Source organism: Oreochromis aureus, linkage group 8 (genome assembly GCF_013358895.1).
Source record: "Oreochromis aureus strain Israel breed Guangdong linkage group 8, ZZ_aureus, whole genome shotgun sequence".
NCBI classification, from domain to species: Eukaryota; Metazoa; Chordata; class Actinopteri; order Cichliformes; family Cichlidae; genus Oreochromis; species Oreochromis aureus.
The window spans coordinates 23,287,644-23,315,583 of record NC_052949.1 but is presented as its reverse complement, the minus strand read 5'-3'; the positions used below and the strand labels follow the sequence as shown (position 1 = coordinate 23,315,583).

The following is a 27,940-nucleotide window of genomic DNA, read 5'->3' as shown; positions in this document are numbered from 1 at the left end:
CTTAAAAATACCACACATTCCAGTGTTTTCACAGTTTTTGGTATCATTTAGATGTTTACTACATTTAAAAAATATATATATATATATCAGGCTGACATTCGTACTTACCTCTACGATTACTGAACATCTGCACTGAGGATTCGTTTTATCAATTGAGAATCTGGCTAAATATAAAATAGCCAAAATCTAATTGTTTCGATTACAGGGTTGAATAACGACCCAACATTTTGATGCCAGCTGACATTTCACCCCTGTAAATGTCAACACTTCATTTTATCCTATTAAGACATTTGATAGTGAGATCATAATTGGCGTAAGATTTAAGTCCAAAGATGTGCTTTGTGAGTTCAGGGATTATAACCTTTTTTAAAAAAAAAACATAAAATTCCTTCCTATTACAGAAAATCAATTTAGTTCATCAATTTAAGATTCTTAGGGGAAAAAACAACCTGAAAACACAAATAACGTTCTATGCCAACCTCTACTTCTCAACAAAACCACTCAGAGGCACAGACAAAGTGAAAAAAAAGACGGTGCTTCAATTCAACCTTTATTATCTTGTTCTTTTCTGCTTTAAATTAATTTCCTCTCCTTTAATGTAACATCTGAAAAAAAGGAAAACATCCTGAACAGGAGTGATAATAAAGACTGACTTAATTTAAACTGATACATAATAAAAAGAAATACAGTAAAACATAAAATGTCTTTAACGTGTCTGTAAAACACTGTTCCAGCTCAGCTTGGTATGGTAAGATGTGGCATCTTAATAAAAATGCCTTCGGTTGGTTGCTTCGTCTTAAAAACAAAATATTCTCTTATTGCATTTAAAAGAAGAAAAAAAATACAAACGGGAACAAAATGCGGCTAAAAACACAACTTAAGAGACATATGCAATAGTGCCAATGTTTTGAACTTTTTAGCTATCACAACATCCAGTCAAGCACACAAAAATGTGTATATATCACACACACACACACACACACACACACACACACACACACACACACACACACACAGTCTTTCTCTCAAATGCAAGCTGTCAGATTAACATCTATTCACTTCCCTGACTGGAGAAGATAAGTGTTCAAAAGCAAACACACACACACACACACACACACACACACGCACGCAAGCACTTCTCATGAATCTCTCATGGACAAGAAAAAAGAAAAAGAAAAAAAAAAACATTCAATGTTGCAGCAATAACACAGACACTCCCGATATAATTGTCGTCATAATCACATCCTTCTCCATTCGGTCGTAACTGTCAACACTCAGTTCATGCACACACAGGCAGGCAGGAGGGCACCTTGTACAGCGAGTAAATATGTGATCATAGTCACCATTACATCATGACAATATATAATAACCAACTTGATTTCTTGAGTAAGAAAAAATACAATAGCGAGGTCAGTGTTTGAAGGGCAAATAAGAGGACATCTCTGGATTTCCACTGTTTTTTTTCCACACATTTCTCTTTTCTTTTAAAACAGAAAACAAACTGATAAACAACCAACGTACATTGACAAGGAGATACAATTTTGCTTGTCAAATATAAGAGCAGTGTGTAACTGATGAAAAGGTGTGATGATGCTGTTGACATGGAGGGTGGGTGGCCACTGGGTGTTAGCCAAGGCCACTGCTGCTGTAACATTTAATTGTTCTTTAAGGTCTATGTAGTTGTGTTGTAGCTCTCTTTCAAAAATGGAGGGATTTGTGGAAGGATGCGTCAACAACAAACCCAGAGGCATTTAGTGCAAGTTTGGCTAATGTTGTTTTTTTTGTTTGATTTTGTTTGTTTTCCCCACCCTGGGTCCCATAGTGATGGCATATTCCCACCAATGTAGATGTGTCGGTACCTACTAAAAAGACTCTTTCCTTTTGCGCATCTCAAACGTTGCTGATCGTCCATTTGACTCAGTAGTGTGGCGCTGTCCCAGATTTTCTATAAAGTCCCGATCCTTCCCGCTCTCAAGCTTCCAAAAATGGGAACTCAGAAGTATGCCAGCCAGGTCTAGGAGGGCTCAGTCTGCATGTCTGACTTTTGAGATTTGACCATTAAATAGCAATATAAAATTAAAAAAAGTGGCACACTAAAAACAGCAATAGCTAAACTTGTTGACGTGTAGGACTCTGGCTGAGCCTGTCTACAGTGCATGCCTGAGTGATTGGGTCTCTGAATGCAGGTGTGTGGTCTGAAGTAAAAAGACAAAGAGCTATCCAGTTACGTCCGAAAGAGTTTAATGGATTTCACCTTTTTCCCCCGGTTCAAGTTTTACTGTTGTCTTCATTTAAAGTTAGGCGGTTTAATGTCTGTGTGAAAGTAATGTGTGCATGTAGCTTGTGTGTAGTATGACTGTTGAGTGTCTATGTTGGATGACCAGTGTAGCTTTTTTTTCTCCACGTCAATGCAGAGCGTGACGTGTTTCACCTTAGGTGTAAAACGTGTGTGTCAGCTGGCCCCTCAGATGGAGTCGGCCCCCCCGCCCAGCAGGTCCCCTGGAAGCAGCGAGGCGGGGCTGCCCATCTGGTGACGATCCTCAAGCGCCGGAGAAGCCCAGAGGCTACTGCTGGGGTACCCTGTCCCCCCCATCCCACCCACACTTCCCCACAGACCCTGCCTTCCGGCCTCCACACCTCCAGCCCCACCTATCCCGGTGCCGTTGGTGCTCCATTGGGTGAAAATGCCCAATCCGGGCCCCTGGGTGGCAGACTGGTCCGACGAGCTGCCTGTGCTTTCTAGACTTTGCCATGCAGAACTGGAAGACCCAGCTCCTCCATTTCCTGCCCCTCCGACTGTGGATGCTCCATCTACTCCTCCTACCCCACCATTTCCTCCTGCTCCACCTCTCTCACAGCTCCCTCCGTTACTGTTAGCCCCAACTGTGGAGGTTGCTGTAGGCCCGGAGCCTTGGGAGCCGGGTGCAGTTCCTCCGCTTCCTGCTCCTCCAGCCTGGGAATGTGCAATGTAGCGAGCCACATCTTCCTCACTCATAAACTCCGCTAAGATGGTTGTGTTACCCAGAACACACCTGGAGTAAACAGAAAGTCCGTTATACACTTGTAATAATTGAAGTGCCTCAAAAGCTTGTAAGGTTTTTCAGCCTCAAAATGAACTGCAAACAAAAGTTTAACACTCAGTTTGTCATGTATAGTCTACACAACAGTAAAAAGTGAAACTATACCAGGATATCGTTTGCTACACATCAAGTTTGTGAGCAAGTGAAAATAACTAGGCTTGTTCTTTCTGCAGGATCCAGATCACCTCTAAATTTTCTAAGCTTTATTGTAAAAACAACACTCAGTGGTTTAACACTTTAGGTTAATTTTCCAGGGATAAGTAACAGGGATCTTTGCTACTCTTGAAAGCCAAGCATTATGATATTTTACAGAGAAAATGCTCAATTATGAAACAAACTGGGACGATATAATGCTGAACTTTAGATTTACTGGTAGATGGTTTTTGTATCTGGTGGATAAAACCAAGCTAGCCATTTGCTACCACGTCTAGTCAATACATTAAGCTAAGCCAAGACGCTGCTTTAGTTTATTTCCAAACATATATGAGATTTACTTTAAAAAGATGTTATCAAAATAATTCCTTACATGTGAAGTGCACTCTGAGCCTTGGCTGCCTCTTGTCTGGAGCTGTAGCGAATCAGAGCAGTACCCTGGGTCAGGCCAAGGTGAAAGGTCAACAACGGCCCGTGCTGCATGCAGATGGTTCTCAGAGTGGATCCATCAATCTGTAGTAAAAAACAAGTAGATGAAAAAGAACTTAAAAGGACAGTAATAGGTTAAGATGTCAAACAGACTGGGATTTTTAAATGTGCTGTGTTTCACACACTGAAACACAGCACTGCCAAAATCAGGGACAACCATGATGGACCTTCACTGCAGTTTCAGGCTGTCTAACTAGATTTTGTTGGGCTGGCTGTAGAGATAGGTGGTGATTTCCCTGGTTCATAGAGGATCATATAAGTCTGGATAATAATCACAGGTCTGTTTGGTGTATCAGAAGCCTTTAGCTCCAGCTAAGATAGCTTTGGGGATCACTAGACCTTACAAGGTGTGCTTCCACAACAGCACCACACCAAGAGTTAAGGAAGGCAACAGAGATGGTGATCATGAGGAATTAAAAAAAATAAAATAAAAAATTGTCAAAAGATGCTTTGGGTGGTCAATACTGGACTCCATGTTCTCCATGTTCAGCAGAGAAATTCAGAAAACCAGGAGGTGGTCTGAGTAGACCTGCTGCTCCTCCAATTCAGTTCAATTTTATTTATGCAGCACCAAATCACAACTGTTGCCTTAAAAGCACTTTAAGTTAAAGACTCTACAACAATACAGATTATTTCGAGCATCCAGTTCTACTTGTTCAGGCACGTGATTAGGATTGGGCGAGACAACATCTCTGATCTGGCGATCTGGGAGTGGGAGTGCTAGAGATACCCGAAGCGGAGGTGGAGGAGGCTGCTTTAGTCTCAGCTCCCACCGCCGCTAATACAAATGTGAAATGGACTAAGCAGTTGGAATTAATTAACAAATAATTTTATTTGTTTTCTTCTCTGCATTTTGAGAAATTCTTTTTCTACACATCTGCTTGTGTGTGCGCGTGTTTGTGTACCTGTGGCGTGAGGTTGCTGAGCACCAACCAGCAGCTTTCTCGAGAGCTGCCGTCACTCCAGGTCGAGCCTGCACGGAAAAGAAAACGAGGAGAAGAATAGTCTTAGTAAGAGGATTCTTCCACGGAGTGTAATTTTATTTTTCCTCCCAGTTTCTCAAAATAAATGATGAATAACTTTACCACTGCATGAACTGAGCCTCACTTAATCTTCCAAATGAAATATAAATGGATTCTTTAGCTCAAAATAACACTTTCAGTAATCAAAGACATTTTTTTTTTTTAAATCTCCTGACTAAACATTTTAAAAAGTACTGTGTTCAAAGGCAAAAAGGGGAAAACCAAAACAGCATGAAAAATTAGTCACAGCGTTACCAGTGCTGTTCGAGCCACTACTCCAGCTGCGGCCAGCCAATCGAGGGGCTCCTCCTGACCAAGGGGAAGGCGATGGCTGCTTTTGACTGGCTAGGCCTGGAGGTGGGCGGGATAACTGGGTCTGGCTGCTGCCACGACTGGCTTTCCAAGACTTAGGTCCAATGGGCTCTGGGGGCCAGCTGGTCTTGTATTCTGTGTACTTTGCTGTAGGAGACAAAAGGACACAGGCAAGACAGAGACTTTAAAATATCTGCAGACAGTGTATTAATGTAAGGAGCAACACATATATTCCATATTCTCTTGACTGGTTCATTACAAAGCTACTCCCTGATGTCCATGGTTTTCCAGGACTAGAATTTTCTAACATATTTTAGTGCTGTCCAGATTTCACTGCAAATTATCCAAGTAGCTGCAGAATAACATTTAAACCAGAATCTGTTAAAATTGTGACCTTCAAAGCAATCAAATCGAATTCAAATGTAGATCGCAAATTCTTTCACTACTTCATTTACGTTCTCTTCAAGTAGAGTTTATTAATAACCCGACAATTCACTATTACCAGAAATTATGACTTAAAAATGCAAACGTAGATAGATTAACCAAAAGCCCAGAAGGAAGATGGTATATGTTCATGCGTGTGGTTACCTGAGTTGTGTGCGTTGAGGGGACTGTCTGAGGCACTGTAGGGCCAGGCACCAGGTGAAGGCAGCAAGGTGTTGAGGGGAGGGGTGGAATCTACATACAAAGACAGTGAGAAGCACAAAATGAATGACCATAAACCATGCCAAAAACAGCCTCCATGTAAAATATGTAGAGCTTAAATTGCACCTTTCCAATGTCAAACTGCTTTTTATACATGCCAAGTGAACATCAGCAAAATTTGGAAAACAACATATGAATCCAACGAAGATTAATTTTCTATTTCATGTCATATAGCACCGAATCACCACAGAAGTGACACTCATGACACCTTTTTATATCAAAGTTGCAACAACATTACAACATCCTGGAAAAAACCCAGTGATTCTCTCAGACTATGAAATCAATCACAGTGGAAGAAAACAAAACAAAACAAAAACTTCCTTTTAAACCTTTAGAAAAGCCATTAGTTTCAGTTTTAAGCACTTGTTTCCAATTAGTCAGATAAGGGAAAACACAAGAGGGAAAAATCTGTGTCAGCAGGCTGTGACCAAGTTTACTGTGAAAACAAACCCACTTGCACTAGCAGAAAAACACTGATCTATGTGAAAAAACTAAATTGAATGTTCTCATACCTGCTCAGTAATGCAGATGAGATGAAAAATATAATTTTGGAGCTCGCCATTGTATGTGGAACAAAAAAGGAGCACAACTAACCACAACGCCTGTTTATGTGGTTATATTAAATGCGACACCACGAAACAAACGATAGCGTAAAATGAAACGATAGACGTTTTTATATCGTCATCCGATATATATCGTTATATCGAACAGCCCTAGGTGTCAACACGTTAAATGCTAACCAGTATTGTCTTGTAACAATTGGTGCTCTGTATCATTGAGAGTGGGTGGCACTGTGTTTCCCATCATGCTCCCTGGGGTCATGTAGGGGTCAGACTCAGGATCAACACGGTCAATTCCTTTCCATGGCACACCAGGCTGGAACTCTGAAGAAAAAACAAACATGTGGTCCGTTAAAGCCTGTTCCTAAAATTTAACCCTACAGGCTTAAAGAAGACATGAAACGGCACATTTTAGCAGGCTTTATACAAAATTAAGAGTTGTAATTTACTTTGAACAAGAAAACAGAACAAGTGGTTAGCTTAATACAGAGGAGAAGAAAGCCAAATTAACAGGTAGTTGGCAGAAGATGGCACTGACAAATGATTTGATAAACTACCTTTGACACCTTATGGTTTATGTTTTCAAGCCAGTAAGCAGGAAAGACATTTATATCAAAAAATAACTCAAATTAACAACTGGTGCTATAAGGAGGTGCAGAGGGGTTGAGAAACACCACCTTATACAGGTATGGACACTGCACAGAGATACCACCAATGAGCGAGTCAGTCTGCAAAGCCCTACCCACCCTTACCAGATACTCTGCTGTGAGAGGGACATTTTGGAAGTAGCAACATGGTCCCTGTGTGAAGTCTGTGTGGAGACAGTCAACAGCCGGTACACTTATTCTAACAATAGCTTGGCTTTTGTTGGAGATGTCGAATTAAACTGAAATTTTAAAAAGCTGGTAATTTTAAAGCTGAAAATCACATCCACAGATGCTGTTTGACTAACAAGTGTTCAAAACTAGTATACCTGCTAGTTAGTAAGCTACTGCAAACTTGCAGTAGTTGGCAATTAAGACAGGAGAACAGACTCTAAAGTGACCATTGGGTAATTGCTAATAGTTAAACGGCTAAAGTCACATGTAAGACTATTTAAGACTTCAATTTTGTTGAGACAGGAGCTTTACTGGTCTCCTGAAATGTTGTTCAGTGTTGTGAACGTCAACTACTTTTCCTGTGGTCAGCTGGCAGTGACAGTAATGAAAATAAAATGTAACAAAATTAAGCATTGTGGTTATTCTTTTCACAATCATTTACTGAGTGTAGTCTATTAGAATCATGCTGAGTACAATGATCAAACTTAATTTTTTGGCTTTTATTAATACTAATTAAGTACTGTTTATAGCACTGCCCGGCCATCTCCTTGCAGTGCACAGGTAATTCTTGTGTTAGCTGGCCAGGTGGGAGAATCTGTACACCTACAAAGGCAAAATTAAACACAGCAGGGCCAGCATCAGACTTCAGCTTGTTAGTCTCAGCCATCCTTTTCCGCACACAGTCCTCATTTATAAAGTGCTCTATAAACTCTAGCATTATGGCTAATGGGTAGATTCTCCAATTTCAGCTTAGCTAGCCATCGACAAAGAACCACTTAAGAGAAAAGAGAGAAAAGCTCATTGCTGCACAAAAGTGACCCCCTTAGAGTACTTTTTAGTTTTGGTTTCCTTGTTTTCCACTAGGTTAATGGTTCTGTCACTATTTAGCTGACATAAACCAATGGAGGGCTATTAACAGCAACCAACCAACACAGTGATGTCATTGAGAAGATTTGCTCTAAAAACTAACTTAAAACATTGAATTTTTAAATCTAGTTTCACAGACTGATAATGTGTGACAGGTTTTTTTTTTAAGTAGGTGTCCATGGTGTAAATTAGAGGTAATACATGTTGTGTTTCATGTCCTCATTACATGAAGTGCACATTCGTAATAACATAATCTTCAAATTTGATAATCATTATCTTGATTTAAGGTAGTCACTAACCAGGGGGCCAGCTTGGTGTGGAGGCAGGCTTGGCACACATCTTGTTGCCAGGGGTGCGATGCCAGTTGTCACTCAGCCCTTCTCCAACCATCATGTCATACTGCGAATATGGTGAGCCCCCTGGCATCTTTATGGGGGTGACAGGACCTGGTAGGTAGAAAGAGAGCAATCACTTTAAGATGCGACTTGACAGCTAATCTTATTAACCCTTTCTGCCTCAACAGCCTCCTGCACTATGAACTCATTTGCAAAAAAAATATAATCTCACCATTTTTATGAAATGCATTCTCAGATGAGGAAGTGTCTGGAGAACAGTTTCCCTCCATCATCCACTTGAAACGGGACTGCTGACTCCCTAGGTCCTTCATGGCTCCAGGCCCCCCCACCACAGAGCCACCTAGGTCCAGACCTGTAAGGTTCACCCCAGAGCCAAACCCTGAAGAGAAATATTACAAAGGTTATTTTGTTTTAACACATATGTAGTAAAGTAAATCCACCGCTGCAATAAAAAATACCAACCTACACTACATTCAGTTAATTTCAGAATGAAAAAATATTTCAGCATCGATGTTGAGCTGATTTTCTGCAACAGTTTTAGGAAATTTCTTACTTAAAAAGTAATTGTTTACCAGAGTATGGTCCTAGATTTTTTTGGTGTAGGTCAGCCACAGATGCTGCCAGGCCTGGGTGGGACAGGGGATCAGCCCCAGGCAGTTTAGGACCCCCTCCTCCACCTCCACCATGGTGGGAGGGGGATAGTTTGGAGCTGCCGCTTAACCCCCCGACCTGCCTCTGCTGCTGGAGCACCGCCATGATCCTGGCCAGCTGAGATGATGTAACAAAAAACAAGAACAATCATTGAAGAGGTGGAAGTAAAAAAAACAAAAACAAAACAAACAAAAAAAGAACAAAAAGGAAGAGAGAAGTCTGTGTGTGTGTGTGTGTGTGTGTGTGTGTGTGTGTGTGTGTGTGTGTGTGTGTGTGTGTGTGTATACCTGCTGAGGGTCAGTCTGCTGACGTGTGTTTGGTGTGAACTTCCTCTGGTTTTGCAGTAGCTGCTGCTGCTGCTGTTGTTGCGGCTGCTGCTGCTGTTGGAGGAGGAGCTGACAAGCCTGAACGAACATTGAAAAAGATGCAAAAGGACGTGAGATTGCAACATAAAGAAAAAAGAATTAAGAACAATATTTTTGGAAGTTCAAAATGTGACCAGTTTTAGGTCGCATTTTGTTTTATATCCTTCATACTGCAATAATATTTGAATGGATTTAACGGTTTCAGTGTTATAAAAAAAAAAAAAAAATCAAATTTCCTTTCAGCTATTACTGGTGTTTAGTCTAATTTGGCTACATAATTTCATATATAATCTGACTGTGTCACACAAAATATGCATGAAAATTAGTCACACATATGACAAAGTAACAATGAGAGGGAATGACGCCTTGGTAATGGTGGCGTACGAAAAGTACAGATCAGATTCTCCAGTGGCTGCGTACAGCCTTGCCTATGCCCTTAGCAGATGTGTGCTGGAGCCCTGCAGTAGCCTTCAGAGACATATAATGCTGCTTCTCACCAGCTGAAACTGGATGTGAGGTGGGTAGATGCTGCTGAGCATTGCAATATGCTGGGGGGACAGCTGCGGAGGGAACACACCTCCCCCAACTCCTGCCACCCCTCCCACACCACCAACTCCCCCCATGTTCCCACTGGGAGGGGGCATCTGCTTCAGCACAGAGCCTGGCACCTAGAGACAGACAGCAGACGGGCACACCTGTTACCACAGAAACATTTTGCTTTCCTGTAACCATAAGCAAGTACATTAGCTTCTTCCTGATCAACATTCAATCCCTTACATGGTCTCATCAGTTGGTGACAGAGATGCACTGACGAAAAGCTTCATGAAATCTTTTCCAGTCTGAAATGCTGATTTTTTTTTTTTGTAAAAACTAAAACTGACTAAATACATAATATTTCTAACTTTTAACAGAAATTGTAATGTATGGTCATATTAAAATTTTAACCATTTAATAACGCTTATAGTCTCGCTAAGTGCAGCAGGTTACAAGGCTTTTGATCGCTTTCACTTAAATGTGAACGTTGAGCAAGAGTTGCTTAACTGACAATCCTGTATTGTAAAAAAGGAGAGATGACTGGACACCAACCAAATCTACAGACAGATCAGCAGATCTATGAACATAAGGAATGATGTATGCTACATTAGCACATTACTTTTTACTTAAGACTCCTTAAGTATTTACATAAGTAATGTATGTATCCATGTATGTATGTATTCTAACCCAACTGAGCAATGCTAGAAAATGCAGGGCTCTAGAATATGAGTATTTTGTTACATAACACCAGCTACAAGGCAAATCTGGTTTACAAAGAAAAATACAGACTTTAAAACAGTTTCCGAGTTGAAATCATTCTGCATTTGTATCAACTACATCAGATATAAACAATAAAAACAACATGGTACAAAATGAGAATGGTTTAATGTATGGCGCAGATGTCAAACTAAATTTTACACCACATAGCCTACTTTGATCTTTAAGTTGGCTGGATCAGTTAATCTCCCCTTTCTAACAGAATAAAGACATTTAAGTAAACATTTAGTGCCTGAAATTTCTTAATATAAGAAAATGAAGTACAATTTCAAAAACAGGTCTCAGTTTTTCTAAATAAATGTGTAAACTTACAGAATAAGTTCTGGTAGCTCATTGCCTAGACTATCCTATATATATAAAAAACAAAAAAAACAAAAACCCTTCTATAGTAGGTAGTGGAAAAACAGGAACTTTTCTGTCATTTAATTGTTTATATACAAGCTAATTACTTTGGTGTAATATCAATGCCAATGGGGGAGGTCTTTATCAATACGAAAAGTTGTAAAACTCTTCCAGTGAGCTGGATTGGAGTCTTCGGGGGGCCGATTCTAGCCCCAAGCCCTTATGTTTGACACCCCTAATCTATCAGCAGAGAAGAGGAATTTTTTTTAATACCTGAGGTGACAGGAACTGATGAGGCACTTGCGCTCGTATCCCTGGTGACTGGTTTATCTGCGGGATACTTGGCTGATGTCTTGACTGGGCCATTCCTCCACTACTGCCAAAGATATTGTGACCAGCCTGTGATCAAAGACAGAAAATTAAATGTCAGATGACCTAGAGCGGAGGACATAGTATGTGAAAATCTTAAAAAATTAAGCAGAATGTGACAGAAGGTGGATGCAAAACTTTTCATATTTATGAACATCTAATGAAAACAGAAGACTGATACAAGGACTTTAAAGACATTAGGGCAGAAACAAAAGGAGTGATTATCTTACTTGTCTAAAGGGGATAGAGTGGTTGAAGAGGGAATGGGGCTTGTAGACAGAGGGTGGAGAGTACAGAGAGCAAGGACCCTCCTCCCCAAGGCACCCATCCTGATTGATCAAAGGCAATGTCTGTCACAGTGACAGCCAGTGGAAGACCAGTTTTGGTGGTATATTATGGTGTAGGGGAAGAATGAGGAAAGGAGAAATGAGGCAAATGGAACAGGCAGGAAGAAAAGGTAGAATCACAAGAGGAAAAATTTATGATAAAAGACAACATGTTAACTAGACATGAACGACACGAGATACAAAAACTACTAACATGGTAATGAGGCATCACCTTTTCATAGTAAATCCCAGCATCCCCAGGTGCTGCCTCTTTGGAACCAGGAGGACGATAAGACACTCCCCCACTTCCTCCTCTTCCTCCCTTCCTCATGTCTCCATTGTAATCAGTCATTCCCATGCCTCTTTTATCCATCTCTATTTTCTTGTCCTGGATAGAACCTGAAGTTGGGTCAATGTTTGGGCCACTGGGATCATCATTCTGTCCAACAAAGAAACCCAATTTCACCATCATGAGCACTGCCTTTAACACTCACTGTACAGAACACTACAACGTGTCAAATGTAATTTATGTTAATTTTTAGTATGAATTCCTACCACAACAAGAAGTAAAATGCCAAGAATGTTTTTATCTTACCAGCAACCCCATGTTAGAGAACTGTCTGTTAATGGGGCCCATCCATGGCTCTCCTCCACCAGCCTTCAATGGGCCCTAAGAGACAAATACGAGGAGAGCAAAGGTGACTTTAAAGATTTTTTTGTTATAAGAATTCACAACAAAGCATTCCAATTGTGGGACTAATTCAATTAAGTATGTTTATCTTAACACTCTGTTTACAAGTCTAAATGATGGCTAAATAAATATATTAAAAAAATAATCATGAAATGACTTCAAATAATGTAATTTTTTTTAATAACAGAACAACCTGTTAAGTACATCTGTCCTTCCAGTTAGGTTGAAGACCTCAGATATTATCGTTTTGATTTTTAATAATTCTACTTTATGTGCATTTTTCCTTTATAGAGATCAACTTCCCCAACAGTAACCCACCTTACTGCTGGGTTTCTTCCCAGTGTGGCTCTGACCCCAGCCACCATTGCTTCCCTGTCCCCAAGAAGACCCACTTCCCTGGGAGCCAGTACTATTCCACATGCCGCCACCTTCCTCCTCATCCTCCCAGCTTGGGTTACGTGAGGCTGCCACAGGGCTCTCTTTGTTCCCCCAGCCATCTTGCATAGTCTTTGAACCTGCAGCATAAACGTTACAAGCCATTAGCAGATTATGATTAAAGCCATTAGAAAACAACATTTCTATAAATACAAATACTTTAGTTGTGTGTCTACTGCATCATGCACCATAACAAAACCTGGTACAACCAATGCCAACCTCAGAATCAGACTGCATGACTAACACTTGTGATTCATTTCAAACACATGTGGTTTCGTTTAAAACTGGTTTTCTGACCAGATTTGATGGGATTTGAAGAAGGGTTTCCCCAGCATGTTGTCTTCCCTCCAGCATCATCAGGGTCTCCCCAACCAGTAGGAGCATCACTAGGCTTCCCCCAAGCTGCTGTGCCATTGTCTACTGTAGGACTAGTTGGGGAAGTGCTCCCCCAGCCTGATGGACCTGCAGATACACATGGGCATGGTTAAGGTGAGAAACAAGAAAGAGGCTTCTTTTAATCAATGTTTACTTGTTTGTTTTTACAGGGGGAAAAAAAATTGTAAAAGTCATCACAAAGGACACTTCTTTGAACAGTTCATGGCTTCATGTGGTCTGGCTCACTGATCCAAAAATCAAAGTGTCTTGTCTGCAACCATACTGGCTTCCGCTATCAGTCAGCAATGACGCTTCACTGCTACTGTGGTTCCACAGTCGCGACTGCAAAAACGACAAGCTGCTGCTTGGTTGACTATTTTCCCATGGCTGAGCTGCTATCTTATAACACTAAACTTCAGTGATGACCTATATGACAGTTGTCCCATTAAAACTGCACGTTCAACAGTGGATTTCTGATTTGTTCATTTCATCCAAACAGTAATTTTTGCTGGCATAATTTAGCTTCTTCAAACTGCTGTTTAAGCAATGAACAAATATAAATTTATACAAAGCAATTATACAGAAAACTGTTTTGATTTCAGTACATTTAATACAATTTCCTTGTGTTTTACCACAAGAAAATCTTACTAACCAATGGGATCATTTTTATTCCAAAAAAGATAAAAATAAATCATTGTACAAATAAGAGCTTTCTCATTTTCACATTACAATGTGTAACAATGTATAAGGTGTGAACGAGTTCAGCAACACAATGCTTTTAAAGGAAGAAATGTTTCATCACTCACATAAAGTGAAAACAGTACATTCAGATTAACTGTATCGGCTTTATCTGATCTAAAGTGGGCCGACCTCCACTTCAAGACTTCGCTGCAACAAGGCAACACTTCCTGCACAGAAACCCTGCTTGTGAACCACTTGTGAATTTAAAATCCTCCAGTGTATACAAAATGGTCACCATTCAATTTAAATTTGGGGAAAGATAAAAAGTCAAAGGGAACAAAAATCTGGTGAGTCGAGTGAGTGGTGATCAACAATGATAACTGGTATGCCTGTGTGCTAGTGTACAAAGGTACAAACTAAAGTTAAAGTGGTTTGTGCCAAATGCAGTTCCTCAGCTTAAAGGCCTTTCACAACGGGCGCATAAAATCTATATAAATATTTTTCTGCGTTAAAAATATTTTTCAGACTCACCTATTCTTAATGCAGCCATTCACACCAACAGTGTATTTTCACTGATATGGAAATAATAAAATGATACCATTTTACCTCAGACACACAGCTAAACACTGCTTTGGCTCACTCAGCTCTCTGAAATTATTTCATCGCCTCCTCAGATGTGTTCCCAACTCTGCCAAGAAGAGTTCAAACTGCCCCACTGACGTCCTTTCATACGTAAGAAAGCCGTGATACAGCTTCAACTCCTGGATCAAACCATGAAATTCTCCCTGCTCCTGCCTTCTTGTGAGAACTGGATGAACCCAGAATCTCTGTTTCTTCATTTTCTTTTTTATAAACATCAGGACCAGCTCATCATCACTTCATGCCAACCTCATTTTTTATTTCACAGCCTTTAAAAAAAAATTTCTGCAAAAATGCAACACATTTGGTGTGTATACAGGTTACTTGGCTGGTTTGGATCCATAAAATTCTGAATTTCGCATTGTTTTTGCACAACACATTCAGTGTGTAATGGTCTTAATGCAGACTTGAGTCTGACCCTGAGGGACACTTATTCAAAATGCACAAATAATAAACAGTGACACAAATTATAAGCATGCGGCAGGCTTGAAAACTAGAACTATACCACTAAAAAGTCCTGTTTGGAATCTGAGTCATAGTTCAGGCCAGCTATGATTACCAGCAATGAATCTCAATATCTAGGACAGATCAGTTTCCTCCATAAGTTTATCACTCCTCTTTGAGAAAATTTTGACCCAATGGTGGAAACAGACAAAAAAATGCAAACAGTCAGATAAAAAAAATTAACAGAGGTGTACAAGGACACGAACTTGAACGAGAAATTGTTAAAATTTTATATCAGGTATTGTTTTGGATTTGTATGGGTTGAGTTATGGAACTTATGATTACACCCTGGTTAGTCAAATTCAATTCCTAATAACTTACCCATAGCTGAAGACTTCCCAGGTCCAGTGCTGAAGTCTCTGTTACCTCCAAGTGCTGCAGTCTGCCTGCTGGGCTGCTGCTGCACTGGAGGTCCCTGCTGTTGCTGCTGCTGGGCCGGGGCCTGGCCCTGGACTGCATGACCACTGTTCTTATCCCACAGGTTGACCGGTTTGTAATGATCTGGGTCTCCCCATGCTGATGTTCCATCATCTATTTCGTTCTTCCGGCTTATGGACTGCGGTGAGGGTTCCTCCCAGCCGCTTGGTTCAGATCCACTTCCATCTCCTCCAGAGACACCAGGGATGGGCCCTGAAGTCCAGCCTGAGCTTTGGTTCTGATTCTGGGCTTGAGAGATTAGTTTCCTCCCCCCACCCCCTTGCATAGCCCCTTGGTCCAACGCTTGGTGCAGCTGTGGATGCTGATTGCGGGGCTGTGATTGTTGCTGTTGCAGTTGTGCCTGTGGGCCTGTGATGGAGCCCGACTGGCTGTTTGGCATCTGGTGCATTTTGTTTCCTCCACTCCAACTTTGTTGGGGTTTGGACCCCATGCCTCCAACAACACCAATACCCCCTCCTCCACTTCCTCCACCACCCGTACCCCCTGCCCCCCAGGTCCTCCGGGGAGCACTTTCACCCCAGTCTCCCCACCCACTCACACCTAAATCCCCACCTGAGTGCCCTCCTCCATTCTTTCTCTCATCTCCCCACCCTCCTCCACCACTGTTTAATTTGGAGTCTTGCTCTCCCCAATTCTTACCTACCCCAGCCTTCTGTTCTGATCCCCACCCACCCCCTCCATTCCCACCCATGTCATTCCACCCTCCTGTCCCTTTTTCATCCTGACTTCTTCCCCAGCCTCCAGTCACAGGGTCACTTTGTTGCCCAAGATCACCCCATCCTCCTTTTTCTCCTCTACTACTGCCTCTATATTCATCGCTACCCCAACCTGTGGGCTCCTGGCAATCCCCAGCCCCCATCCCTCCTCCACCCCAGCCTGTAGCTTTCCCCTGTTGGCTAGATCCTGGCACTACTCCTGACCCTATACCAGGTCCAGTTGGAGTTACTGGCCCAGATTGTGATACGCCAAGATTTCTCATGTTGGGGCCGATAGGTGGTGGGGCTCTCCCAGACAAAGAAGCCCCACTACTGCTACTGTTGCTGCTGCTCTCCCAGCCCTCACCAGAGGACCCAGTGGATGGAACCAGGGAAGGGCTGACCCCTGGAGCCACAGAATCAGTGCTTAAGGTCCTAGGTCCACTAGAATATTGAGGACCACTGAGAGAAGGTGGATGTTTTGATGTAGCTGATGAGGATCCACCTTTACTCTGTCCTGCATGTTCATCAATGTTCCATTCTGTGTTTTGGCGGATCTGTGTCTGGCCCCATCCTGTGTTAGACAGGACCCGAGGATCCAGATCAGAGCGATTTAGCAGGCTCTGTAAGGCAGCTTCTGCATTAACTGCCTGCCGACGTGGTCGGCTGCTATTAGGCGCGCCCCCACTTCTAGAATTTCCACCACTGGACGACGATCCACCCCGTCCTCCCTGTCCTCCTACAACCTCACCCCATTCTCCCGTTTCACCCTCTCCTTTCTGATTGTCCCAGGCTCTGGTAGTAGTAGTGGCTGTTGAGGAAGAGGAGGAAGCAGTGGGTGGGTTCCCCGCTGTGCTGCCTCCACTGCTGCTGCTGTTACTGCTGCACACTCCACTCATTCCCTCACCTCCTGGATTCGGTCCACCAACCCCACCAGAGTTCCCACCCCACTCACTACCAGAAATCCCTCTTTCACCACCATCTCCCGATAACCCCCACCCTCCCTGAGATACCCCAGAGGTTTGACTCATGTTGCCCCCATTTCCAGCACTACCCCAAACATTAACCCCACTTGTGGAACTTTGATAACCCCAACCTGAAGTCCCATTATCCCCTTCTGCAGCTCCAAATACCCCTGTGCAAGTTCCTCCACTCTCCCAACCATCAGTCCTTGAGGCACCCGTTTTGGAGTTAGCTGCAGGGTAAGAAGGCTGGCCTCTCCATGAGGAGACAAGGCTGTGCTCTTCACTCATCCCACTTCCTCCCGCACCATGGTCCATTCCTCCCCCTATCCCTTCTCCCCCCGCAATTTTTGGTCCCGCTGATTTACTGTCCCAATTCCCTCCACCCATTTCTCTGTCTCTGGATTGCATTTGGTGAAGTTGGTGCTGATGGGTGTTTGATTGATTCACAGATAAAGATGGGTGACCCCCCAGGACACCAGCTGCCCCCAGGGAAGCAGAGTTGTTGGCAGACCCGCCAGGGCCCTGATGGTGAAAGGAAGACTGACCTCCTTCACCTACAGCAGCGGGGCCATCCTGCTGCACCAGTGCAGGCCAGGCTGAAGGGTTGGCATTTGGATTGAAGTTGGCACCTGGAATCCCACTGCTGCCATCAACGGAGCCACTGGCATCATGGCTCCCTGGCACAGCGGGGGCTTTGGAAAGTGAGGAGGACTGTTGTAGCAGAGGCCCAGCTGCAGTTACTGCAATACCTCCTCCAAGATGACCCTGGGAGGCAGCCGTCACCCACGCTGAACTGCTGGACGACTGCATACATTCATTGGGCAAAGAGAACGAGGAAGTGGGTGAGGATTGGTTGCCAGAGGCACTAATGCTATTCACAGGCATTCCGTTGTTGCCGCTGCTCCCTCCATCACTGCCAGCAATACTAGGCCACTCCTCTAGGTCATTGCCATCAACAATCACCTTCTCCCTGCCCTGAGAGGAGGCCTGGCTGCCTGAGCTTGCCCCCCACATGGAATTTGCATAATTAGAAGTAGTAGTAGAAGCAGCAACTGATGATGAGGTGAGAGCCAATGAGGAGGCAGCTGTGCCGGAATCTATAAAAGCAAATCCCACAAAAGAGCAACTTTAGACTCTTCATCAGTCAAAAAAAAATTAAATAATGCAGTAAATGACCTGTGCTTTGATAGAGCTTTTTAACGTTTGCGGATCAGACAGTGCTTTACAACAGCTGTTTCCACACATGCAGAGACACACCAGGTGGAGTTTCAAATGTTTACATTTGCTCCAAATGTTTGAGTCAGTCACATCAGACAGGAAACTATTCTGAGAATTCACAGTGAGGGAGCAGACATCTTCTCTGCTCTGTTCACACATGGCCAAGGTAGCACCCTTGACTAATAATATAAACAATATTGGTTTAATCAGCCATCTCCTGTTTTCTGCCATGTGAGAAAACCATCTAGATTATCCATTAACTTGATTTTCCTGACATTTCCCAGAATTAATGTGTGACAATAGCCTCTATTTCACAAACACATCACAGGTTGCAGGTCTTTAGCAAGTAGACAGGAGACTCCAGACACCAAAACACCACCCTGTGATTAGTTGATAAACCCGCTTTAATACTTATGAACAACAGCATCGTTAACACTTACCTGAAACAGCAGCCATGTTTGCATTGGGGCCATCTCCTCCCACCCCCCCTCCCAGCAGCATGGAGGACAGTGGCGGCTGACCCCTCTTCAGTAGCACTTTATGGTCCTGCTGGCAGCGGAATCGTGGCGGCACTTCTCTCGGCATGTAGCGCGGTGGCTGCTGAGGCGCCTGAGTTCCGCCTCCGCTACTTGCACTGCTGTTTCCAGCAACACTGGAGCCACCAGCGGTGGAGGAAGAACTGGTGGTGGAGGTGGGCTGTCCGTTGGCCACTGCCAGGCGCTTGGCATTGTTGCCGCCCTGTGACGGGGTGGCAGCACTGCCAGGGCCTGAGGTGGCTGGGGATGGGGAGGCAGAGGGGGTGGGTCCAGGGCTGGGGGAGGCAGAGCTGCTCTGAGTAGCAGAAGACTGGGCAGAAGCTGGCTTGGTCAAGTCTGGCACTGCAAGAAGGGTAGGGAGGGGAGAGAAAGATTTGTTTAAACAGGTGCATTTTAAGAACGCAAAATGTATTTACTTCAAATGTAACCTCTAATCAAGTATTTGGCAGAAATGGATAGCAAACTGGACTATAAAACAAAGAAATCGATGGATGTGCTCTTTTTTAAAAATTAAAAAAATGCATCAAGTGTTGTCCAACACATTACAAAGAGAAATAATAATGTTACTGTGATACCATCACAATCCTTTTAGACAAGAAAAACATTTAAAACTAAAGTGTCTAAAGATTAGCTCTGGAAAAAGGAGCAAACAACAAATATTTATATCAAACTCCATAAAAATACATCACTGTGCTGCTTACCTTTGTTTTTTTGCTCTGCAACCTAAAATGAAGAGAAGCAGAAAGTCATGTTAAAATTTTGTTTTTTTGTTTTTGGCTTTCTTCCTTTTTCCTTTCTTCCAGGCAAAGAAAGGAAACTGTTGTTTTTTTAATATTATGAAAGTCTTTCACTTTTCACATAATCTGTCAACATTTAGTTGACACAAAATTAATGTAACATCTAGGGACCTAAGGACAAGAGATTTAATTGTAACAAGTTCAACAGCTGCAGTGTTAACTGCAACTATAGCTCCAGGAAGCCCAAATTACCCAAGACCATGAATCAGGTATCTTGTCAAACAAAGTTAGATTGTATATATACCGAAAAAGCTGAAATGGCATAATGTAAGATCATTCCAAACTAATCCAAACTAAATGCTGTTGTTGAATGTTGTTGAAACCACTGCCTTAATATGACAGTTCAAATGTGTCCACCTGAGATAAGAGAAAGCACTGAAGTCACTTTAATAGAACCATACAGATCTGCCATTTTAAATGATATGAGTGAATGTGCATAAATTTTACTGCCTGCATACTGTGTCAAGATACAAACGTTCATTTTAATTTGAGTATATCTGCCCTAGAGGACATGGAATCTGGTAAGACAAACACACTCACCTTCTGAGAGGCTTCCCTTTTCCTTTTTTCGTCCTTTTTCCTTTTCTTGTCTTCCATGAACTACTGCTCCTGTCCTGATGCTCCTCTCTTCTGTAAAAAAATAGCGGGCTATTCAAAATTGTAATTACCTATCAACTATTTTAGAACAAGCAACAGTTTGTTTCTATATATTCTAGCTTTTTACTGTAAACCAAATTTATTCCTCAAGGGAAAAAAGGAAAACATTTAATTCTGATTGCATATCAGACACAATCTCTGTCACTACACTTCCACTGGACAACTGGATAAACTGACCTTTAGGTTCTGTAGGTCCAATCAGTTTAGCTTGATTGACTGGACCTACATATCCAGAAACCCATACCAGATAAACTGAAAGTCTGAAATCTAGATTTGTTTTTCAGACAGTGTGCTGGCAGTTACAAATCCAGGATCATACTCTTTACTGGCTTTAAGTAAAAAATAAATAAGTAAAAAATAAAATAAAATGAATTAAGAGATTTCAGCTACAGCAAAGAATGCATTGTCATTAGGATTCCCCATAGCACCTCTATGATCCCTAGGATGTCGGGGACAAACTAAACATTTTATTATTAGATTTTTCAGTTTGAAGATGGAACAGCTGAGCTATTCTACCATTTTTTAACGAAACGAACGGTTTATACTGTTTATTTAATAGGGTGATAGAAATGTCATTCATTTCTATTAGAGCGGAACCAGGGAAGCGCCCGCGAATGCGCAAAATGTAAATCATGTATGTATTACAATATGGCAATAACCGCAATATTAGCATGTCTGGCTTCATGTTAGCACATTAAAACACAAGTCGTCAGTTTTCTCCTTTTCTCCTCGTTTAAAGCAAAACCCAAGCAATCTGGTATGCTTCGGCTGCCTCGGTCTTGTGTTGGTTTCGTTTTTGCTTCGTGTCCTTAACACTTCCATAAAGCAGGATTACTACATTTGGGGAAAGCGACCTGACATTGTCCCTGAGGCATTTATGATCTCAGGCCTGAAGTATCAGAAAGCCAGACATCATCACGATGTTATTTCGATGTGTCAGATCTGCAGTATAGTAAACCCTATCCAGCAGCTCTACCAGCTTATGCTGACATACCTGTCAACGTTATTCCAAGCTCACCAGCATTAGGCAGCTAACGCCACAGCACAAAAAGGTCTGAGCTTTGAGCTTAAATGGAAAGGCGTGTTCAAAAACTGAAGACACGGGTGAATAAATCCGCTTTAGCTGAAATAGTCAGACACATTCATCCTTGCCCCTTCAGGTTTACACAAGCTGCAAGTTCAACAGCTGCTGCTAATAAAATATTTCGTCGAGGCTAACGTTAAGGAGGGGTTCAGCCTAAAATACGTGGACACGGAGCATAGCAGGCATTAACGAGTTCAAACCAACCTAAGTTCAGTAACTGCTCTATCAAGTGAACACAGCGGTCTTGCACAGCAAACACATAAGAGGGCCAAATACCCAGCTCAGCTAACGCAGTGCCAAAAATACGGCTAAAACGGCGCTAATGCTACCGAACATTAGCCAGATAAGCTAAGGTAGCATTACCCAGTGACAGCAGCAACTACAAGTAGCCAGGTTAATGGCGCTAGCTTGGTTTGCAAGCGCCGTGGCATGGCATTTCACTAAGATGCAGCCCGCTCGCATGCATTCAAACAACGACACAGTGCAAAGCCGAGAAATGTAAAAAATTCACCCACTTACCTCGGGAATCACATATGAAGATACGCTAGCGTGCTAGCTAGCTTAGCTAAAGTGCTTCAGTGCGAATTTTTTTCTAGCTTTTTGAGGCATTCGTCGAGGCTACAAGAACAGCGACGCCTGAGCGGAGAATCAAGTAAAGTGGCAGAAAATGAAAATATACGCGTAATAACGTACTGGTTCGTGAGCACTACCGTTATAATAGTGTAAACCCTAATGTGCAGAAGAATTTAAATTCAAAGCGCTGTGGAGTCAGTCGGGTGACGGGCGGCCATTTTGCTGCTCAGCATGAAGCGTCTCCAATGACCAGCCTGTAGCAGCTGCGTGGAAGCCCTCTGACTGGCTGGCTTCTGCCTGAAGAGATGCATAAAACACGCTATTTGACCTCCATAAACTTCTGACAGTCAAACTTAACATTCAACTTATTGCTTATTTCGTAAGGGCTGCTTTCAACTTTCTCTTCGTAGCATGAGTCAGAGAAAAAGGGGAACGAGGAAAAGGAAAAACGAGGATGCCTCCGCAGGAGAAAAGGAGGGCGAGGACACTGAGGAAAGAGGAGACAGGAGGAAGAACCGCGCAACAAAGAAGTACATTGGAGCTCATGTTGGCATTCAAGGTAGGGCCTAATGTCGTCTTCTTTGACACCATTTGAGATAAGCACGCTTACTTACACTTCTGTGACGTCACGTCCACAGGTGGGATATGGAAAGCCGTGGAGTCCTGTATGGAGATGGGTGGCAGCAGTTTCGCCCTGTTCCTGGGGTCCCAGCGATCGTGGAAGAGGCCTGCATTGGACCATACAGCTGCAGCAAAGTTTCAGGAGCTGTGTTCCCAACAGGGGTTTGACCCAGCTCATATCTTGCCTCATGGCTCCTACCTGATGAACTGTGGATCTCCTAAAGAGGGTCCGTCAGACACTGATTATTGTCTTTCATGCCCAGTTATCGCTTATTATTCTTTTCAGAATTATTCTCTGTTTTGGTCTAACTTGCGTACCATGTTTTCAACTAGATGTGTTTGAAAAGAGCCAGGCCCTGCTGGTGGACGAGCTCAGCCGCTGCAACCTGCTGGGTCTCAGCCTCTATAACTTCCACCCCGGCTCCTCCCTGGGTACCATCACCACTGAGCAGTGTGTGGACAAGATTGCGAGCGCCATCAATTATGCTCACCAGGAAACCCCATCAGTGGTTACAGGTACGGAGGGCCGCCAGAGTACCTGAAACAACCAGCAGTGTGTAGCTACCTTCCAGTCATTGCCTTTTTGATGAAACCCATATGCAGAGACATTGCCAGAGGTATTAATAAAACTCACAGACTCTATGTAAACGATGGACATAGGTTCCCAGTCTGAAAAGTGAAGCCAGTGCATTCTTTCTAATAACCAACAGGGGGCAGCAACTCTGGTTGCAGATATTGTGGTTTTATGAATAAGACAACTGAAAATTCCAAGTTCCCAGTTGCAAATTTTTTGTGAAATGCCCCTTCAGCTCTGATTTCCCACTTGGAAAATTGGAGCAGACCAACATGCCCCGAGTTAGCAATCCAAGATGGTGGCACTGAACATGAAAGCAATAAAACTATAAACGTTTAATCTGTACTGCCACTGTTGTGTATTTTTGACTCGTTAAATGAGCCATATGCAGAGCACTGATCAGGCTAAAGAAAAGTAAGTATTAGCCATTATTGTCAGTGATACTTGAATGGCTCCACCTGGCTAAGAACCAAAACAAATCCTGTTTTTCACGGCTTTTTCCGGAACATGCTAACTTGGGATTGACACACTCCAGAGATCCGATATCCGAGTACGCAGTTATCTGGAATGTGGCAAAAGTCTGTGGAAGAATGACTCTCTGACTCTGATCTCTGACCTCAGCAGACACTTTACCAATGAGTTTATAGCTGAAGTCTTATTTAAATACAGCATGAAACTCATATTATAGAAAATGCATATGAAGGAGCACGAAATGGGGGGCGCTGGAGCCTATCCCAGCTGTCATAGGGCGAGAGGCGGGGTATGCCCTGGACAGGTCGCCAGTCTGTCGCAGGGCTAACACACAGGGACAGAAATAATAAAGGATAAGCGGAAGCGAATGGATGGATGGATGGATGGATGGAGCACAAAATGGGGTAGACCTTAGTGTGGGCCTGTTTTGTGATTGGCAAGTAACTACCATATAAACTTGCTCATCTGGTTTTCAAAACAGAAAGAATCCAACAGCAGAAAAGCTCAGCCAGAGGTTTCATAACAAGACTTTACTAATTAATGACGCCATGCTGACTGTATCCATCTTTTATAAACCATATGTGATAAAGCACTTCTTTATTGTATTTGGTTCTAAATCCTGTGCTGTCCAGCAGAGGACTATAAATCATTACCTTAAAGGTCAGTAGCTGCTCTGGCATACTGTAAACCAATTGGCAGTGCATGTCAATCTTACTAAATGTCCTATCCTCCCCGTTTCTAAAAAATGAGTTTCTAAGCCAAAGTACAAAAGGGAGATAAACAATGTAGCAAAGAACCAGTTGTCAAAAACTCAGTGATTTATGCCTTAATACACAAAAAGTGCTCCATCAAACCTGTGTGGGTGGGCAGGGAAAGGCACATGCAAGTTTTTGTGTACACTCCATTTATACATCTGGTCTCTGGTGCATACATATTGCCGAAAGGCTTGAGTAAACAGATATGCCTTTAGCAGACTTTTTAAAAGGAATCTACTGAATCTGCAAACCTTTAGAGTGGAGGCAGCACATTCCACACCAGCAAAGCCTAAAAAACGTGATCACCCAGAGGACTGTTTGTGGTGGCGCTTGTAGAGTAGAGGTAGTAGTCAGGTCAGGGTTTTTCTAACACAAGAATCCCTACACAAAATATAAGTTCATGTTGTTAAGCTTTCTATTACTGGACTAAATCCCTTTACATGTAGTTATTATATACGCTCAGTAAAACCTTTATTGGGAAATCCATGCTATTATGGGGATGGACCCACTTTTGCCTTTAGAACTGCCCTTAAGTTTTTGTAGCACAGTTTCATCAAGGTGCTGGAAACGTTATGGTCTATATTGACATGATAGCATCACACAGTTGCTGCAGATTTGTCAGAGTCGCATGGGAATCTCTTGTTTTACCACATCCCAAAGGTGCTCTATTGGATTGAGATCTGGTGACTATGAATGCCATTTGAGTACAGTACCACCAATGGAAAAATCCAGACCTTACCATCCAAACTCATCAGACCAACCAATGTTTCTCCACTCTTCTGTTGTCCACTTTTGGTGAGCTGATGTTAACCGTAGCCTCAATTTACTATTCTTAGTTCAGAGGAGTGGGACCCATTCTGGTCTTCTGCTGTTGTAGCCAGAGATGCTCTTCTGCATATCTTGGTTGAAACAAGTGGTTATTTAAATTACCTTTGCATTTCTATCATCTCAGAGCAGTCTTACCATTTTCCTCTGACCTCTAGCATCAACAAGGAATTGACGCCCAATTGATAGTTTCTCTTTTTTGGACTGCTATCTGTAAACCATAGAAGCGGGAAAATCCCAGAAAATCAGCAGTTTCTAAAATAATAATCTGGCTCCCACCACATTCCAGGTCACTTAAATCACTTTTTTTTTTGTTTTCTTTTTTTTTATTCCCCCTTTCCGATGCTCAGTTTGAATTTCAACAGGCGGTCTTGGCCATGACAATGTGCTCAAATGCATTGAGTTTCTGCCATGTGATTGGTAACGTAACTATCTAATTAATCAATCAATTGAACACTCAAATCTAATGAAGTTCCTGTTGACTGGATTTTGATGCCTATCAAGAGAAATGATGTTTGCATGGCACGTCTGTTAAATAAAAAGCCATTTGATCTTTGCCTGACATTTTAATGTTAACAAAAGTTTGTTGATACAAATACCAGTGCAACTTTCAGTGGTTAGCACTGTCACTTCCCATCAAGAAAGTCTGGGGTTCGACCCTGCTGAGTGACTCTCCAGGTTTCTCCCACAGTACAAAGGTATGATTGTTATGTTAGCTGTTGTACGTTTGATAGGTTTAGATGTGAGCGTAGGTAGCACGTTGTGTGTTGTGATGGACACAACCAAGAGTGTACCTCGGCCTTTACTTGCTGACACCTGGGATATACGCTACAGCAGAATACAACAGCAAAAGCCACGTTCAGACTCTGTTTGAAGAGGTAACGACAGAGAAATATTACAAATGTATGAGTGTGTCAAATTAAAAGCCTTTTTTTTCTTTCTGTCTCTCTCTCTGGGCTTTCTGCGTGGTCAGTGTTGGAGAACATGAGTGGCCAAGGCAGTACGGTGGGTGGCAAGTTTTGTGAGCTAAAGAGCATCATAGACAGAGTGAGAGACCAGACCAGGGTAGGAGTATGTCTGGATACCTGCCATGCATTTGCAGCAGGTGAGTGAAACCTGATAGCAGCCTGTGGCGTTAACCTCAAATTTGCTTTCTGTCCAACAGGGCTGTGATACCTTAAAATATTCAACCTGGCATAAGACCTGAGGGAGTTTCTTTCTGTGCTCAATTGTTGTTTTATGTCTCATCTTGGGAGGATACGACCTCGCTGCAGAGGGAGGTGTGAAGGCCATGCTGGATGAGTTTGACCAAGAAGTGGGGCTCCAATACCTCAAGGCCATTCATCTTAATGACTCCAAAGGTATAGCCAGGGCATAGAGACAGAAAAATCACACATGCAAGTCTCTAGTTGTCTTTCCTTATTCTTTCTGTGTAACCTGAAGGTAAACTTGGCTGTAACCTGGATCGGCATGAAGATATCGGTAAAGGTCACATTGGAATCTCTGCATTTCGAGAAATTGTCAATGAGCCCAGACTGGACAACATCCCTCTGATCCTGGAGACACCCGGACGGTGAGATGGTTGTCTGTTGTATATGGTAATGTATTTATTAATTTCCAAAACAGGAGCTGCTAGCTCATCCCGTTTTCAGGTTCCTCTTTAACATGGCTGCTATGTTCTTCCCCACAGGCCTGGATTTGAATACACTGAGCAGATTGACCTTCTCTATTCCCTGTGTGAGAAAAAGTGAGAAAAGCACTACTGATGAGTCGACACTGATAAACTGAACTGTGCAAACGCACTGTTAGCCGTGAAGAGAAGTGTTGTTTTTGTTTTTTGTCTAGTACCAAAGTGGAGGAGTGACCTATTGTGATATCTCTAAACACGGTCATATTATTAGTCGTTCACCACATGAACAGTTTCTCCAAATTACAAACCTCATCTTTGAATACGAGTTTAATAAAGGTGATTTTGGAAGTTTTTATATGGCGTGGGGAGGAGTCTTGTTCCGAATGAGCCTTTAGGGGGCAGCAGAAACACACAAATGTAAACCAAACCTAATGAGACTTTGGTTTCAAAGGATGCAGGTAGAATAAGTGTGAGGAAATGGTTTGCACATTTGTATTGTTTTTTTTATCTTTAAGCAAAAAGAATTTAAAAAATTGCTGATAAGTGCAACAAACTCAATTAAATGGAGAAAATATAAATTATTGATCCAAAGGTAAATAAACATTTTTGCATTACATATTTCCAGTGGCAACACAAACACAGACATAGAGATAGAATGATAACTAGACCTCATATCTCTGAAGTTTCAAACAACACTTTTGTTAAATACTATTTACATTTTGTTACTATGACTAAATTGCTGTAAGTTCTATACTTTTTAATTTGCTATACATTAATCAATTTTATTTTCAATACAGGCCTGCATGACAAAATTAGAAAGCAGTTTTATTTTCCTACAACGAAAATTCCTGTTCAATTCTGTTTGATGTAACTCATTGCCTCATCAATGAGACCTGCTCCAGATTTACCAGTCAAATTCTGTATGCAACTATTACAGACCCTAACACATGACAATCGGCCATTTTTGAGATGGGGCCAATGACTGGAATTTTAAAAACTGCTCATATCACATTAAAAATTATATTCCATTGCCATTTGTAAAGAAGGGAT

The 27,940-nt window shown here is 42.3% G+C and overlaps 2 protein-coding genes across 4 annotated transcripts; one reads left to right on the top strand and one right to left on the bottom strand.

The window, feature by feature from the left end:
- Positions 1–529: 529 nt before the first annotated feature.
- tnrc6b (trinucleotide repeat containing adaptor 6B) lies at positions 530–22,099 on the bottom strand. 3 transcript variants are annotated; one of them, XM_031748868.2, is made up of 22 exons: positions 21,961–22,099; positions 20,241–20,330; positions 19,605–19,626; positions 18,808–19,245; positions 15,373–18,246; positions 13,150–13,314; positions 12,736–12,932; positions 12,322–12,396; positions 11,959–12,165; positions 11,631–11,750; positions 11,305–11,430; positions 9,876–10,046; positions 9,301–9,417; positions 8,935–9,130; positions 8,574–8,741; positions 8,306–8,452; positions 6,502–6,645; positions 5,645–5,734; positions 5,000–5,203; positions 4,628–4,695; positions 3,607–3,746; positions 530–3,032 (listed from the first exon to the last, which is right to left on the bottom strand). In XM_031748868.2, exons 2-22 carry the CDS (start codon positions 20,295–20,297, stop codon positions 2,465–2,467), a joined length of 6,294 nt encoding a protein of 2,097 aa, XP_031604728.2. In that variant the 5' UTR covers positions 20,298–20,330; positions 21,961–22,099; the 3' UTR covers positions 530–2,464. The 3 variants fall into 3 exon arrangements, with proteins under 3 accessions (XP_031604728.2, XP_039471923.1, XP_031604729.2); XM_039615989.1 differs by lacking the exon at positions 21,961–22,099 and adding an exon at positions 21,352–21,936; XM_031748869.2 differs by lacking the exon at positions 11,631–11,750.
- Positions 22,100–22,399: 300 nt separating this feature from the next.
- si:ch211-141o9.10 (probable endonuclease 4) lies at positions 22,400–27,245 on the top strand. Its single transcript, XM_031748870.2, has 7 exons — positions 22,400–22,573; positions 22,653–22,862; positions 22,969–23,151; positions 26,234–26,365; positions 26,517–26,621; positions 26,704–26,833; positions 26,951–27,245. Exons 1-7 carry the CDS (start codon positions 22,426–22,428, stop codon positions 27,009–27,011), a joined length of 969 nt encoding a protein of 322 aa, XP_031604730.1. The 5' UTR covers positions 22,400–22,425; the 3' UTR covers positions 27,012–27,245.
- Positions 27,246–27,940: the final 695 nt, after the last annotated feature.